The sequence below is a fragment of the Pithys albifrons genome, chromosome 5 (assembly GCF_047495875.1).
Source record: "Pithys albifrons albifrons isolate INPA30051 chromosome 5, PitAlb_v1, whole genome shotgun sequence".
NCBI lineage: Eukaryota > Metazoa > Chordata > Aves > Passeriformes > Thamnophilidae > Pithys > Pithys albifrons.
In genome coordinates, this window is record NC_092462.1 from 26,024,097 (window position 1) to 26,041,144 (window position 17,048).

The following is a 17,048-nucleotide window of genomic DNA, read 5'->3' on the forward strand; positions in this document are numbered from 1 at the left end:
CTTCTCAGTCACAGCTACTGATATGTGGTATTTTTCCTTTCAAGTTGCATCTCTATATCTGAGCTAGAGCACTCACATGAGAGAGCTTGCCTGAACAGAGTGAAAGCTATAGCTAACACGCAGAAAAATTAATCCATCTTCATTGCCAATTACGACCCTATTCACTGTACCATATTTATCTGGAGAGATGATATATGCAGAACAATTTCCCAGAGAGCCTATTCTACTGAGGTGTTAGATATCCTTAGAAGCCATTTCTTTAAATCGAGTTTTGAATGGAAATTGATGTCAGACAGGATATAATATCAATATCCCCCCAAGTAACCTAGAATAACATGCACTGTACAATCCTATTTCCGAGTATATTTTTCCCTTGTGCAAATGCTACAGATACTTTCTGATTCTCTGTGAAACTGGGAAAACATTAACAGTTTGCAGAAAGGGGAAAATAGGAGTGACAGTGAAGAACACTGAAGAGAGCGAAATCTCACCGATTTAGCACATCAGTGCTTCTTATTCTCTGCTGATCCAAGGCAGTAAAGGGAATAAGAACAGAAAATAAATCATATTCCTCAGAAAGACATAAAAATGTCTTACTAAAATCCACATTTGCCCCTCCAGTCTCTCTGCAGTCGGATCAGTTTGCTTTGCTCATGTATTTTCATTAATTTGAACTGGAACTTTGCCTGACAAAGGAGCGCTGGGTCTTCCCTTTCTGGGCAGAAGCACTGTAACTACCAGCTGAAATACATCAACACTCTAGATAAGCCATGAACTATTGTATCTGTTGATTTATTGCTGATTAAAGACCCCCGAGTTGCTCCTAGTCCTGAGAATTAACATAATTGAAAAGCAAGTAGGTTACAGGCTAATAGTCCTTTCATCAGTTTTAGTGAGAGTCTTCTGCTTTGCACTGTGTGTATGTGCGGAGTTGAAAGCACAGCTGAAAGCTGTCACAACAGAAAAATTCTATTAATTTTGCTTTAACTTGCATATCTTGGTCCTTATTAAAACTATTTCCTAATTGTAAACAAGACACTCAACTCACCCCTTAATGTTGCAAAGATATAAAAGGTATTCTTATTTTTAAGACATTATAAATTCCACTAATTCAACTGATTGTTTTAGAAATAAAAGCATAAGCCTGTTCTTTTGCAAGTGGCATGGTGCACTTCAGCATGAAGACACATAATCTAAACAAATCAAGCACTAACCTAATAAAAGAGTACTTCAAAAAAAACTATGAAAATGTCATGTCTTAATAGGTTGATATGCATGACACTGCTGCCAAAAAATGCTGCAGCTTACCAACCCTGCAACTGGAAGTATCACGAAAGAGAGAACATTATCACAAAAGAGACTTCTTTTCTTTTTTTCCCCTCTTTTCTCTTCTTTAATTTTCTTTTCTTGTGTTTCCTTGTCTTTTCTTCTTTTTAATGCAATTCTGTGTTAACTGTGTTGCTTCAGATGGACAGCCAAAGATAGCATCTACAATTACTGGGATCAAATCTACATCATTTCCACATACATCTGTGAGAGACCATGAAGAATCTGGGGATGGAGTGTCGGAGAGAGAGGGTGAAATGAGCGCTGACAGCCCTTGGTGGGAGGTCAGGCCTCACTCCCTGGGAGTCAAAGCCACCAATTCTCCAGAGGTCTTTGCTTGTGCTACAAACATGACATGTTAACATGCATGACATCTCTTCTACCACTACGGATACTTACACTGCTGCCTCTCACTTGAATCATGCCTTGTGAATTCATGCCAGTAATGAGAAGTCCCCAGCAAATCCCAGTCCAGGTTGGCAAGTTAGGGGCAAATCTTGCAAATGTCACTGGTGGACAGTACAACTTGTTTTTCATGAACTGGGTGAATTATAACCAATTAGTCTCAGTGTTGTCCTGGGTACTCACAGAAGTGCTAAGGATGATGTATGTAGAGGAAAGTGGCAAATCTTCCCCAAAAGGCTGTACAGCACAGCCTCACAAAACTCATGAGACTGAGAGCACTAAGTGGGAAAATAGGACCTGTATATTGACATTTTGTCAATACGTGGGAAACAAAATAAAATCTAAGGACAACATATAAGAAGGTGTATTGGGCTCCCCTATTTCCTCAAGGTAATTCAATGTGGTAATTGTTAACAATGTGAAGTAGAAAAGAGCACAGTACTTTAGTAATATGAAACTTCATCACAGCGCCTGTTATTAAACTTTGCTCAAAGGTAAGGAGAGGCAACCATATTCTGGGTAGATTATAAGACAATTGAGTAGCTAGGGAAAGAAAGGTTGGAGGAGTTTAAAAACAAATATCTCACGTACAAACTCAAATGATAACATTCAATTATTAGAAAGTTGATGTGAAACTCTAACAAATTCAGTGAATTACTTGAATTTTAACTTCTCCGCTGCTTTAAGGAAAATGCAAGATACAGACCCTTCAGGCATTAAGTATTTTGCCTTTTTAGTGCTGAACGTTGGCAGCTCCCTTGCTGCTACACTGTTGCTTATGAAAAGCAGCTGTATTTAGAGATACTAGTAATATCAAATAGTATAAAATCTGTATTTTCTGAAGAAATCTACCTCCCTCAACATCACAATGCACAATATGCACAACATCCAAGCTGAGACTTGAGAGAGAAGTAGAGGACTGATGGCTTAAAATGCTGCTTTAGAGTTTATAACAAAGGTAGTTGAATGGATATTATCTTCTATCAGACTTCCAAGTTTCCAGGAAGGGTAGTGAGGAAAGAAAACTGCACAAGAAAGTCAGGGTTGTTACTTTTTCCTTTCTTTTAATAAAGTTTCTGTAACCTTTTCAGTATTCTTTACATTCAAACTCTCCTAACCAAACAAAACTCCCACAACCACTGAAGCGTATTCTGGACAAGAAATCTAGAATTTGTTTTCTGTCATATTAAACAAATGACTATACTGCTGAGATATCATGCTTTCTTGTTCTCACCAAGGAGCAAGATACCAGAGATCACTTTGGTAGGTGTGATTTTTAAAACCAAGTAAGTTTCGCTGCTGTGAACAGTTTTCTTCACCTATTCAGATTCAACTAATTTACTGTCTGAGAGTTAAAAAGAAATTTCTTCCTTTACTTCTAGCAGCCCTTTGAAGGAGTCAAACAAAGAAATGTTGAAGATAATAGTTTTTTAGATTGCTCTTTCCTCCAGTTATTAACTCTACAAAGAAAAATGAATGGTTTAACATCTCCCAACTCCCACTTTCACAGTTCTTGACACCAATTATGAGATGATATCATCCCAGACACCCTTGATGAAGTAAACGAATTAATTTAACACATTAAAACTCTGAAAACAATGTGAGGGGAAGATCAGCAACTGTTTGCATATAGCACACAGATGGATAGACACTCAAGCAATGAAGTGATGTCCTACCTCTCCTTGCCGGTGATAGTGCTTGGGAGGTTTTCCCATCTGCTCTAGCATTTTGCCCTTCTTACTGCTAGCAAGCATCAGTCCCTGGTGGATGCCTGCAGATCTGTTGGTTGCCTGAGTTGGAGCCTCCCCCATCAGGGTGGACTTGATGGAGTTCACCTTGGAGCTGGAGCTGTCTAGCTGGGAGCTCTCCACGATCAGGACCGCGGCTAGTAAGAAGAGACAGCAGGAGCACTTATTCCACATCAGCACGATCATCTCCCCTCCCCCAAAAGGATTAGCCTTTTTTTCTTTTTCTTTTTTGGCAAAGAAAACAGAAGAGAGGAAAAAAGTTTTTAAAAATATCTCCCAAAGTTGTTAACAAAGCAATGGATTTCAATGCCACACATTCAAGGAACTGCTGTTCTGAGAGACAGAGGAGAAAAATAATTTTTAAAAAGGATTCCCTAGGAAAAAAAAAGAAAAACCAAAAAAAAAAAACCCAAACAAAAATATGTCAAGTCTATAGGCACTGAGTAACTATCAGGTCTGTGAAGTGATGTCTTTTTCCTCCAGGTCTTCGAGAAGTCCAGGCAGTTCTTTAGTAACTGAGAGCAATAAGTTGCGAGGCAACTGCACTCACGGCAGCTCCCCAGCAGCTCAGGCAGCAGCACTTTGCTTAAGCTACAGAGGAAGACTGAGTTACTTCCCCCCACTCCTCCTCTCTTGCTGCACAAGCCAGCAGAGAGGAAACTCAAACCAGATCCAATCCAAGCAGCACCGGCAAAAGCTGGGCTTAGTTTTCTTTCACTCTCTCCCCCCTCTTTACTTTTTATACCACTCCTCCTTTTTCTGTCTTTTGCCTCAGCCTCTGCAGTCAGCAGGAGTGAAAGCGCTCGGTCTCCTCCTCCTCCTCCTCCTCCTCCAGCCCGGCCGGTGCGGGGCGAGGGGTTCTGGGCATCCGGCGGCGGGGGGAGCACCGGGACCGGGCGGAGAGGCAGAGACCCCGTCGGGCTTCCTGCGTGCTCCCCCTCACACTTGGTGGTCTCAGCGGTCTCTCGTTGGTCCCCATATTACTACAGCCGCCGGCAGCGGGTGCCCCTCCCCAGCCCTGAGGAGGGACACACTGCACAGCGAATTTCGTGACCTGCGTGACCCTTGTCCCCTGTCGGGCTCTGCCCGGGGCGCAGGTCTGGCTCCCGGCTGTCGCTCGCTCGCTCCCTGCGGTGGCGGCCCCGCCAAGGGGCTCAGCCCCGAGGGGGGCACGGGTTTCCCCGCCACGTCTGTCCCCCCCGTGGCTCCCTCCCGGCACTGCGCTGCCAGACTGACACACGTGTCGGGGTGCTCCAGGTCCTCGAAGCACTCGGAAGCGCAAAGCCCCTTATTCCCGCAGGGCTGCGAAGGCATAGGGCTGCCAGGCAAATCCCCACCACATCTGGTCCCCTAGCCAGCCGGGTCTGCTGCCCACGTAAAGAGCATGTCCAGCCGCGAATGCTGCACTGCTCCCACACCTAACCCTTCCCAGGGCCACAGTGCCACCATAATCTGAGAGACTTTGTATTCACCTTCTCATTTTTCATATTGACTGCTGTAAACCCCCCCAAGTGCTATGAACTATGCCCACATGGTTCAAGGCATCTCCTTGCTGCAGCACCAAAACAATGCATTTCAGAAAAAGGAAGGTAAACGGGGACATAGAGCATAAAATCAGCAGAACTGTGACAAGCTCAGCTCTTGCCTTTTCCCTGTTACCTGCAAAAGATCTTGTACAGAGCAGAGAACATCACCATGAGACACTTGGTTACTGCAGTGGAGCAGCTACAAGCCCTTATCTTTCCCTTGGATGTATGAAAATGGGGTGGAGGGAACAAAGGATGGTGAGGGAAGCAGTGCCCTTGCTGTCCTACATGTTCATGTACAAACATTACCTTGTCTGGGAACAGTACAGAGAATTTTTGTGTTCTCCCTCTCTTCTGAAGGGTCGTTCCTCTAATCTCTCAATCCTTTCCAGTTGCTCTACAGTTTTACATAGCAGAAGGGGTGGAAGGAGAAATATGAACCTGAGATTTCATTTATTCTCCATTAACTGCTGTTCAAAAGGCAGTTGCTAAGGTTAGAAAAACTAGGAAGGAGTGAGACACTGTTTTGGCCTCCAGTGCTGCTGCTCCCTTGAGCAGAAGCCCTCCTCGCACCTGAGAGGTCTCTGCAGGGAACGCTACAGGGAGCGCACTACCTTGGGTAAGTTTTTTCAAATATTGTGTAGCTAGTGACATGTGACTGCTAGCAATGTGTTCTAATGTTATGAGTTATATAATATTAAATAGACATCTTGTGAAGAGTGGATTCATTTGTGCCTTTTTCCACAGTTCAAACCTTAGAACTGTTTGGGAAGATTTAATCCCACCTCCCAAGGCAGATTTTTTTTTATCTTTCTTATTTAATGATCTCTTAGTTTAGGAGATTATTACTTTTTTTCTTTTTTTTTGAGCAACAACTGAAATGGCATGTTGGCCCCAAGACTGGGTTTTAAACTCTTCTACTGAGCATAGCATTTGCTCTGACTCAGGCTTCAGATGAGTTCATGTTTACTGGATTTGAAACTGGAAGAAAATTTATTGAACTTGATTTCAGAAAATTAGGTTCAGAATTAAATTTTTTTTTCTTTATGCAGTTTGGCAAGAAGAATGAAAAAAACAGAAACCAAGCTTGCCTTCCTTCCAACATTCCCTTTTTTATATCTCTGCTCAGCCTTAAATAAATTCAAATCACCCTTCTGACTTAATTCTCAGTAATTCCTGAAGACATTTGTAAGGAAAGGTTTCTAAAAGATTAGAAAGAAATTTTCAGTTTCACAGGAAAGTAATTAAGTATTGACTTTGCGTTTGACATCTAGCCGTTGTGGTGCTTCAGCCCTCCCAAACCCAAAATCAAACTGCTATCAGGTAAAGCTCTAATAGATAATTTCATGGCAAGTTGGCAGAGAGCCATATAAACACCACATACAAAATGGGTATAATCACAGTCACAAAGAAACATGCAAACTGCTCAAACATCCATCCGTGGTGTATATACATACATGTGTATAGGCAGCATCACACACAGGAGGGGTGACAGCCACCCACCCATTCATGTAGGATCAAGCTGAGATAGAGAAACACAAACTGGCAACAGCTCCCTGGTTTCTAATAACAAGTCAATCCTGCATTTCCTTTTCCTATTATTGTCAACTGCCCTAGTCATATTTTGTTTTCTTGATGAAGATAAATACACTGCAGACATCACTGAAGGTACAGTTCACATCTCTCTTCCTGGTATTCTCCATATATGCCATCATAGAGCCTTAGCCTTCATAGATGGCAACAAATCTGTAAACATATCAGGTTGGCAGGTTTTGCAAGATTACTGCAGAAGGTGGACAGGCAAAATGTCCTAAACATTTTATAAAGTAATAGGTGGGTCTGGAATATTGATCAAAATATATGGGACGGTGTGTTAATTCACACTTCAAATGGCACGCTTTTACAAAATGCTGTATACAGTTCAGAATTTATGCCATGTTTAATTGGACTCTGAATCTATTAACTGTTGTATTTGTTAACTTTGGGGACAGCAATAGCAACTCCCACCAAATTATTATTTTTTGAGTGTAATTTCACCTGTGTTTCTTTTATCCAGGAAGGAACACAACTTTTTAATCAGTGGTAGTGTATTCTTCACCAGAGTTTCATGGAATAAGGGAAGATTACAAAGTCAACAAAATAATTTGATGAGACATGCAAGGAGAATTAATGACAATAAACATGCAATGTGATGACCTTATGTGAATATCATTCAGATCTTCTTGAAATAAATGGACATCTGTGGTATTAAAAGAGGCACACAGAATCTATGGAATCAGTCAGTAGACTCTGTCTAAATTAATTAAATATATATTATTATCTTACTAAAATTATTAAATTAAAAAATGAAAAATGCAAGCCACAATCAAAGTTCTTAGATGCAAATAAAAAGTAAATTCATAACCTCTAGAAAGTTGAAGAAATCTGGGGAGGAATAACCAAAGCTTTTCAGATAGCTAAGAACAGGCACCCCGAAGTCATTTTTTCAATCAGTCCAGATTCAGCTAAGTATGAAGTTCATCAGTCATATTCAACTAAGTTTCCAGGCCCTAATTTAAATTTAGAGGAAATGAAAGTTGCTATCTTTCCAACAAACCAAGACCTATCTTGTAACTCACTGCTCTGAAGGGAGGATAGTGTGCATCATCTGTGAGGAAATGGAAACAGGTTTTGTTTTATTACCATGACAGACATTTCCCTCCAGAGGAAGCAACAACACACTTCACTGCAGGGCAGCTGCTGCCAGACCAACATGCTGCTCAAGACCACAAAAATCAGAAGTAGATGAGCAGGACACTAAATCTGTGTTGGAAAGGAGCTTTTTTCCCACGTCCCTCCCTTAACAAAAGCATAATACATAGGTATACTTGCAGAGAAACAAGCTATTCAGTAGTTTGGGGACAGGGTATGAGTTGTTTTGTTTTCCCCACTTTTTACTAGCATTCAACCCATACCACTTATACTTCAAACTGGTCAAACACAGACTTCCACACCAAGGTGTAGATTTCCTATGCTCCTTATTGCAGCAACTCTGATGTCCTTCAAGGAAACAGACTTAATTTCACAATTTCTATGCCAATAGGACACTATGGAGGCAAAAATACCAAGAAGAATCTCTACTTTTCAGATTTATGACTGTGACAATACAACATAGATTTTGAGAGACACCAAGAGCTTCTAAAACATTTAAGTGCTGTGGGGGATATACCAGAGGAACCAGCTACAAAAAACAATGGTCAAGAGCATGGAGTGCACTAAGCAAAGACTGTCACACTACACATCAGGCAGAAAGACAGTTTACCACTAAGTCCGGACACCTGTTCTGGGGAAGCTGAGACCCACATTCTTTGTGTGTGGTTAATCAAACATTTCAGAGCAATACTGTCTTTTACACCCAGCAGGGATTTTGCAGATAACCACATAGAATAATGAAAGCAGAATTACTCTGAAAAACCGCAGTCGATAACAAATACTATATAACACGTTGAATGGTACTCTCATCAAGTACCATATCACAGAGACTGAAATTGCTCCTGATCATTGCACACAGAACCACAAATCTTCCCGGGATCCTCCAGCAGTTGGACTTATGCCTTAACTCAGGAAGTAGATTGTCCAAAGACCCCCATGCTTAGCATGAACTGGTAATTCTTCCCAAAGATCTCCAGTAGGCAGGAGAGGCTGTCCTCGTTACATCCCACACACGGAAGCCTGACAATCAACAGGGCCATGTTCATCAAATGCCAGTGAGAACTCCAGTGCAAACACTGAGAACTACATCAGTGGGCCATACGTAGACAGTTCTTCTTTAATGATAAACCCCATATTTATTTTAATACAGAAATATGCATTTGTATCTCTTTGGGGCTAAATTAGAATGCTTTCTGTAAGAAAAATAGGTTTTCTTTTGTCATATTTGCACCCATGAAGAGGAGACACACCACAGAGTAAAGACTGTCTTTATTTCTAAATCAGGTATTCATACCCTGAATAAATGTTGGAGGTTTAAATGTTGCAGACATATATTTCTGGTTTACAAGTGCTTTGGTGTTTCTTTTAATTACACGTGTTTATAAATTTAATGAGAAAATCAAGTGGCCTCAAACTAACAAAGGTTTAGTAGACTTTTCCCAGTTTCACAACTTATTCATTTAAATTGTGGTATTTTCACTGAAAAAACCCAAAATTTTAATTGCTTTTCTTCTATCACTTAATTTGCCTTTGCCAGGGAGTTCCATCAGGTTAATTGTAGGCTTTTTCTGGCTTTCTTGAGAGGAGAAGAGGATTTGGGGGTGGGGAGAGGGGGCAGGAACATCATGGAAAAGAAAAGTAACCTTTTTCATCTTGCTCCCCTCACCTTTGACTCTGAAAGTTTTAAAAGAGGAAATATTTGGAAAGGGCAGAATTTAGCAGAAGTGAAAACATAAGTAAGAAATGAAGAAACATGAGAAATTAATATACTCAATTTAAGAACAATAAGGAAATAGAATGATAATGAGAAGATCCTTTGCCTGACCTCCTCCAAAAGGCCGAAATTACACACTGTAAATGTAAAATATTATGGGCCAGATTACAATCATGTAATTTACAGCATCTAGATTTTAAGATACATGGTTTTAGTTGAACCCTTTTTGATTTACACCAGCTTTAGTTCAGTCTAATGTCCTATGTTTTTCTTTCCCTTAAACAAACAAAATTACCTGTTCTTCAATTTAAATCTGTTTTTAATTCTATATAAAGCATTTATGAATACTTGTCATATGAAAGACATTCTATTAGGCAGAGGTGTATTGGTTTTTGTTATTATTTTTTAAGGTCACCAGCTGCACTGAATTTCCACTGCCCCTTACAGCAACTCTCACAATTTGGATATGACCAAACCTCTCTTAGCATTGCTCCTGGGGCCTAATCTGTCTTTTATTTAATTTCTGACTAAACAATTCATTCAGAACCATCACACAATAACTAGGTTTTCCTAAGATTACAGCTCAACAATAATTTTTTTTAAGAAAAGTACATTTAGGGAGCTTCATCTTCCCTTCTGTACTCTGGGTCTCCATGGGGATGATTTTTTGGTGCATTTCTTTCCTTCTTCTCCATTTTGATATTCTGATCACAACCAAAACCCCTCAACACAAAAGGCTTTGCATGGCAGTAGAACAACAAGAGCATGCAGACATTGTTGGTAGGATGGGGACCAAGGGGAAGGGAATACCCTCACTCCAGTGTTTCCACCAAATGCCTCAGATCCTTTGACTGTGGCCCCAGCAAAACACCTGGAGGACAAGCTGGGACCTGAAGGCACGACAGGTGGTGTCAGGTCCAGAAATCCACACTAATGCAGCCTTGTGGCCAGCACAAAACTCTTCTCCACAGATAATATTTCTATATTGTTATCAGGGAAAGCACTCATTAGAGCTTACACCATGTTTCTTTCAGCATTAAAGCCCATAGATGGGACCCATACCCCAAGAACTGTTCCACTCCTCCTCTTTCCCTCTTGACAGATGATGTGTGAAAGCCGCAGCCCTAAGCCTGTGACCCAAAACTGTCATGCAGACCCTTCTGCAGGTGCTGGGACAGACTTCCAAGAGAGAAAAACTCTTCCTCCTCCTCAGCCTTCATCCCTTACCACTCTGTGCTGTGGGGCATGCTGTCAGCGCAGTGCAGTGGTGGCGTAGGGAGGTGCTGGCAGCAGTGGCTGGGGTTTGCTCCTTGGCTGTGCCAGCATGCCCAGGGAGGAGAGCAAGCCAGCCAGCACTCGCTGGACTGTCACCACAAACAACCCCTGGCAGGGGTTTGATGCCGGCTGCAGAACATCCCCCTGCTGATGTCATGCCTGCCCAGCCCAGCCACATCAAGAGGGCCCAGCTCACCTCATCCTCTCCAAAGCTTACTTTCTCCCAAAAACTGTCAGCGACTACAGCCACTGGTGTAATTGCCGCCTGACCCAGCTGAGCCACAACGGGTGGCCCCAGCTGCAGCCGGAGCAGGAGGCACAACCGCAGCTTGGGGAGGGGCAGGCTCACAGCGTGCAACCCCGGGCACGGAAACAGGAGAAGAAATATCACATACTTTGATTTCTATATTTTTGGGTCTAATTCCTAATGCCATGCTCCTCGTGAGCAGGAAGGCAAATGATGCAATAAAACTGTTTTGAAATCCTTATTTATAATGTTTCTCCTGCGGATATTTTTTTTTAAAAGATGAGTACTGAATGTTACTGTTATTTCTCATAAATAACTTCTTTTTCTGATCAAAACAGTCCAGGACAGTGTCAGAGTTAATTCACAACACAGAGCGCTGTGACTAGCTTGGTTGCTCACAGTCCAGGACTTCAATCAGCCTCTCTGACAATTAAATCTTTGGAACAGGAATAACCAACTTCTTGAGAGGATGATAAAGCAAAGGAAACACTCCCAGCCAGGAAAATTAAGAACAATTGATAAATTTTACTTCAAAAACCAATGCAATAATCGGCCAATTTAAATTATTTTAAGCTATTTCATTGTCTTCCCTAAAACATCTTCACCATGTCATTAAATCAATTGCTGCCCAACTGTGCTCCCAAAGCTATATCTATATTAGCATTGATTAGAGAAAGAAGCACTTTCCAAAAGGAAAGGTTTCAGCAAGACGCAGCGAAGGTTTCGGTCCTGCACCTGGGAGGCCACAAGTAAACCCTCCAGCCTCCCTGCTGGGAGCCAGCCACATGTGCCGGGTGAGAGGAGCAGCGCTGGCCGAGCAGTGTTTTCCCGTCCTCCACCCGTGTTTGCGCGCAGGACTCCTGCTGGCCCTGCCGGAGCACTTCCCAGCACCAAGCACCGTGAGAAGACGTATGTGAGCTCTGCTGTGAATGCTCAGCACGCGGTTTGCCAGAGGATCACAGCTCACAAACCAAAACACATATCCGCGGTAGCCCAGAAAGGCGGCTGACTTGATATGGAAATAGCTGAAATTTCAGCCTCTCTCCCTTCCCCAGCTGCATATGTTGAAGAGTTGTTAAAACAAGAAAAATATCTATAATTAGCGAGTCTACATACACCCATTTTCTTTGAAATATTTTTGGCAATATTGGAGACAAGTTACTCAAACTTTCCAAAGAAAAATAACAGTAAGGAAAATTCCCTTCTCAGGAATGAAAGCAGCCGAAATTATGAAGTTGAAAAGGGTTAGAATGGAAACCATTGTGCAACCTTAGCTATAATTACTGTCAAAGCTGATTGTTGTTTATCACACATTTATCTCCTGTTTTCTGATAAAAACAGTCACAGCTGAAGACTGTATGAAAGAGCAATTGTAAAAATATATTCATTAAATAAATTAAATACCCTAAAGAAATTGTTTGGGAGCTAGGATGGTGTGTCTAGAGGCTGCAATAAATATCCCATTCCCAGAGCAAGATTTTTTTGCATTGCAAAAAAGTAAGGTTGCTTCCTTCTCTGTATGATTGTTCAATTTTACTCCCCATCCTTATTTAAGAAAATAACTAAAAGAAATAAATATTTTAAAACATAAGCTGCTCTACTTTCTCCCCAGCCCTCACCCTCAGTTTTTCTAGCACAAGTATATTGCTTTAGACTCAGGAGATAATATGACAGGCAAAAAGTTTCTTCTCTGCAATCTAAGAACACATGATGAATGGTTAGTTCATTAAGTAGACTCAAAATTTGTCCTACTAAGAGGTTAATCCAACTGTATTTGATAAAATAAGAAACTGATATTGATCACTTATGAGCTGCCTCAGCAATTGGGTTGTGTTCTAAAAAAAGAGTAGACTCTATAAATAACTGTCAAAAAAGGGACATCTCATTTCTCTTCTTAATAATGTTTTAAATGTCATCCTGATCAACTTTGTCCTTTTATGCCAATATACTTGCAGTAACTGGAAATATATAAGTATAGAAAATATTGAAATGAAAAGTAATTTTGAAGAGAAATGAGAACATTTTGTTTTGCAAATACATTTCATTTCTAGGTTTTGTGTTTGTTTGGGTTTTTTGTTTTGTTTTTTAATTCTGATTTGTTTCTATTGAAACAATTTTTTCACTGCAATGCCAACTTAATGACTGCTTTCTGACCACCCAGGTGTGCAGTTCAGAGCACCTGATATTTACTGTGAAAAAAGAAAAATAACAATCCACAAGCAGTATTCACAAAAATGGGGGGAAAAAAGGACAAATTATTATCCCCATCTTTCTTAGCAGAGAAAGAAGAACCTCAAGGTAGCACAAAAGAAACCTCATTTCTTTGCTCTGTCTGTTGTTGAAAGTGGGCAGAAATAAAATTATTTCAGTCCATACTGTTTTACAGATTGTCTTTTTAGTTGCTAAATAAAGTGGGAACAATATCGAGAATTATGGGACTATTTTCCCCCTCGAAATCTGTGAAGCAGGTAAAATTAGGATAGCCACTCAATGACCTATGCAGGCTGTGTTCCTAGACAACTGCACAGGTAATGGAGAGCAACTGTGAAGGTCAATAATTACAGGTCAGAACACAATTTTTCTTTGCCAGTGTATATTTACACTCAGTTCCCTGGCTGCAGTTGTTTCTCCATTTTTCTCTCAGTGCAAGAAAATGACAAAATAAAAATGAGAAGGGGAAGGAAGGGGAGCCTCTCCTCTTTGGTGTGCAGCCCAGTTTGATAGACAGAAGGGACCTTGCTTCACCGTTCAAAACACAAATACTCCTGGGAGCATCTAAATTTACTCTCATTCTGGCGTTAGGCAACCCAACCCCTCTGTGGCCTTTGATAATTCAAAGACAATGACTATGTAAACCTCAGCCTTAGCTTCCTTCCCAAGGCTTGGCTCTTCCTTACACTGTGCTCCAGGACCTGCTCTGTCCCACAGTTTTTCAGCTGAAAGAGTTAATCAAACCTTTTTGCTGGCCTTACTCAACACAACTTTTCTGAGTCCTAGAAACTGGCACTTGAACCTCACGTGGTGACTTGAACCCTCTGCTAAATTAATTCCTGGTTTAAGTACACTGACATCGATGGAGTTACAAGAAGTACAGAACTGGTCCTTTGCCTTTTTTGCTATAATCCACAATAGGCAGCTCTATTTTTCTACATAACAAGTACCAGAATACTGAATATACTGGCTGCCAAGAAATGCAGAACAAACAGATTTACATGTTTTTCCCTTTATTTCCATCATATGACCTTCATTTTTTATGTCGTAGGAGCAAGCTGCAACTTGATTTACATGTATAATCTAGATGAAATGCTAGTTTGTGTGTAGAAAGCTATATGGACTTTGAACCTGATTTTCTATTTTTTTTCCCAAGCAAAACATAATGAATTAATGGTAACATGGAAAAATTAGGTTTTCAAATGATTCTCATTTCATGGTTCTGATTCTTTCAGCTCAGGCTAGATTCTTTATGCCTCCCTAGAAGCTTGAAGCATTAGTTCATAATCTAAAATATTGTGTCCTGGCACAGTAGATATTAAAATCACTCGTATTGCCCACTTGGATAATGATAGATCTGGAATTCCCACAGAAGTGCTTGACTGCAAGGAAAGGTGCTACTAGCCACTTCAAATTTGTATAAAGTATTAGTGAGGAAATTAAGTATTAAGCTATTAAAACGGTGGAGTTTAAATTATTGGGGAAGGGGGCACAAACTAATAGGGAAAGGTAATAAGTACTAAAGAGTCAACAAGAAAAAGCAAATCAGATAAAATCTAGGCACAGCTTACAGTGGGGAAAGAAGTATAAATAGAATCCTAGAATCACAGAATGGTTTGGGTTAGAAAGGACCATAAAAATCATCCTCTTCTAACTGCCCTGCCATGGACAGGAACTTTCACAGGTTGCTCAGAGCTCTTCAACCTGGCCTTGAACACTTTGAGGGATGGAGAATCCACAGCTTCCCTGAGCAACCTGTTCCAGTGCCTTGTCACCCCCACAGTAAAGAATTTTTCCCAATAGCTAATCTAAAACTACTCTCTTTTCATTTGAAGCCATAACCTCTTGTCCTGTCAGTACAGGTTCTTGTAAATGCCATCTTTCTTGCAGGCTTCCCTCACATACAGAAAGGCTGCAATTAGGTCACCCTGAAGCCTTCCCTTCTCCAAGCTGAACAAACCCAATTCTCTCAGCCTTTCCTCATGGCTCTAATCAAAGAAAAAATAATATGGGTTTATTGATATATCTGGTTATGTTCGGTTGGGTTTTTTGTTTTGTTTTGTTTTTTTAAGATTCGGATGGCTTTACAACATACCTTTTTTGTGACCTCTGTCCTCACTGTTTTACTGATGATCATCAACTCAGTATCTCTAGGGCAGGAACAGGGAGCATTTTTGCGGAAGTAATCCCCCCTCCCAAACTCCCTGGCACTATTATGCGACCCAGTTAATGGTTAAGAGACTATTCTTTTTATTTGCTACCACACACAACACATATTGGCAGTAACAAATCATCAAAGCAATCCAGATGGTTACTATCAGAGAAGGTATTTTTTAAAAAGGGATATAAAAAATATAAACCAAAAAAAGAAGCAAGAATCTAGGGCACTTTTCAGAGGGCATCATATACAACTCAAGAACAACAGTGACACTAACTGCAAGAAAGCAGCTCAGCACAGTGTCTGGGCAGTGGAGCTCTGCTGCTTGAGTGAAAGCCACTACCTGTTACCATGCAATAATTGTCAGAGAGAGAATATTCCCTCAAAAAACAAAAACAAACCAAAAAGACCCCCAAGATGATAGGAGCTTACTTATACACAAATTTTCTCACTCTGACTTCAACATTATAAAAATTACCTTTCAGTTCCTTAACATTGAATTTACAGGTGACCAGTTAATCACAGCAGTACTTGACATTCAATATCCAGTAACAGTGCCACCCTTGCTTTTGACTTGGAGGTTGTATTATTTTTTGATTGTGTTGATTAAACTGAGAATGTATTTAATCTACTCTAGCTCTAATTCTTCATATGAACCTAGGAAACAGGACTGCTTTGACAATAATATATTTAAAATCAGCTCTAGACTACATACGTTCCTATAAACCCACTGTTTTTCTCAAGGTGGGAAAGATGAGTAACACTTCCAAAAGGCAAGTTCAGTAGTGGGGGATATATAGTAACTTGGTTAAATCCAGTTAAACTCTGCAGTTCAGAAAATCATTTTTCAAAATGCTCCTGGAATGAGGAAAGCATTCTCAAAAAGCAGCCCCTTATCAACGCCAAAGGAGACGAGCATATGGCCCTACATCTTTTAAAGCCTCTCAGAACTGTTGAGTAGTCCTCCTGTCAGTTTGTCAGACACCAAACTTCCCAAGACAAATGAAACTATCCCAATTTTGCAGGACTTGTAAAGTAAGAACGTATGCAACCTGCTTTTTCAAAACACACATGCTGCAAATATAGATATCATGTGTACTGACATTTCTCCATTACAGCTTAAAATAACATCCTGTGTGATGCCTGTACGCTGTGCTCTTAGCTCAATTTTGGATTTTCTAAACACCGGGTTTGCTTTCAAAGAATAACACTCTGATTCCCATACAATACATAAGAGTCGACTGGCTCTTCAGCTGGGAAACAAAGTTAAGAATGTGTGGGCTTTGGCTTCAAAATTAACCATGCTTTAGTAATCGAGTATACTAAACTGTTTCTTATTAATGTATCATGCAAATACTCTCCAGTCCTCCCACAAGTCTGACACTTTCCCAACATATCAATAGCAAATGTTCTGTGAAATGCAACTTTTCTGATGTAGGCCACCCTGACTTTCAGTGTGATCTCAACCCACCATCCAAATCTTCATGGCAGATGAAGAATAGGGTTCTTCTTTAATAAAGGAAAAAATATTGAAAAAAAAAACATTCTTGCAAGTTTGATACATCAAGTTTGTTTCATTCAACAAAAAGACTGCTGCTTTCTTTTCCTTTATGCTTTTTCTTTCTTAATTATGGCCTGAACAGAGTCAAGTTTGGTGTATTTAAAGATTCAGAATGTAAGGTAACGTAGGGGATTGGTTGGTATCAGCTAGGTTGGTAACAAACTGATTTCAAATGCAATTTTTAAG

At 40.5% G+C, this 17,048-nt stretch overlaps 1 protein-coding gene across 1 annotated transcript in view; it reads right to left on the reverse strand.

Moving 5' to 3' along the window:
• The window catches only part of DKK2 (dickkopf WNT signaling pathway inhibitor 2), a 44,302-nt gene extending 40,027 nt beyond the window's left edge, over positions 1–4,275 (reverse strand). Inside the window, exon 1 of the mRNA XM_071555116.1 lies at positions 3,408–4,275. Within this exon, the coding sequence (XP_071411217.1) occupies positions 3,408–3,665 (258 nt within the window). The 5' untranslated portion in view covers positions 3,666–4,275. The remainder of the gene's footprint in view (positions 1–3,407) is intronic.
• Positions 4,276–17,048: the final 12,773 nt, after the last annotated feature.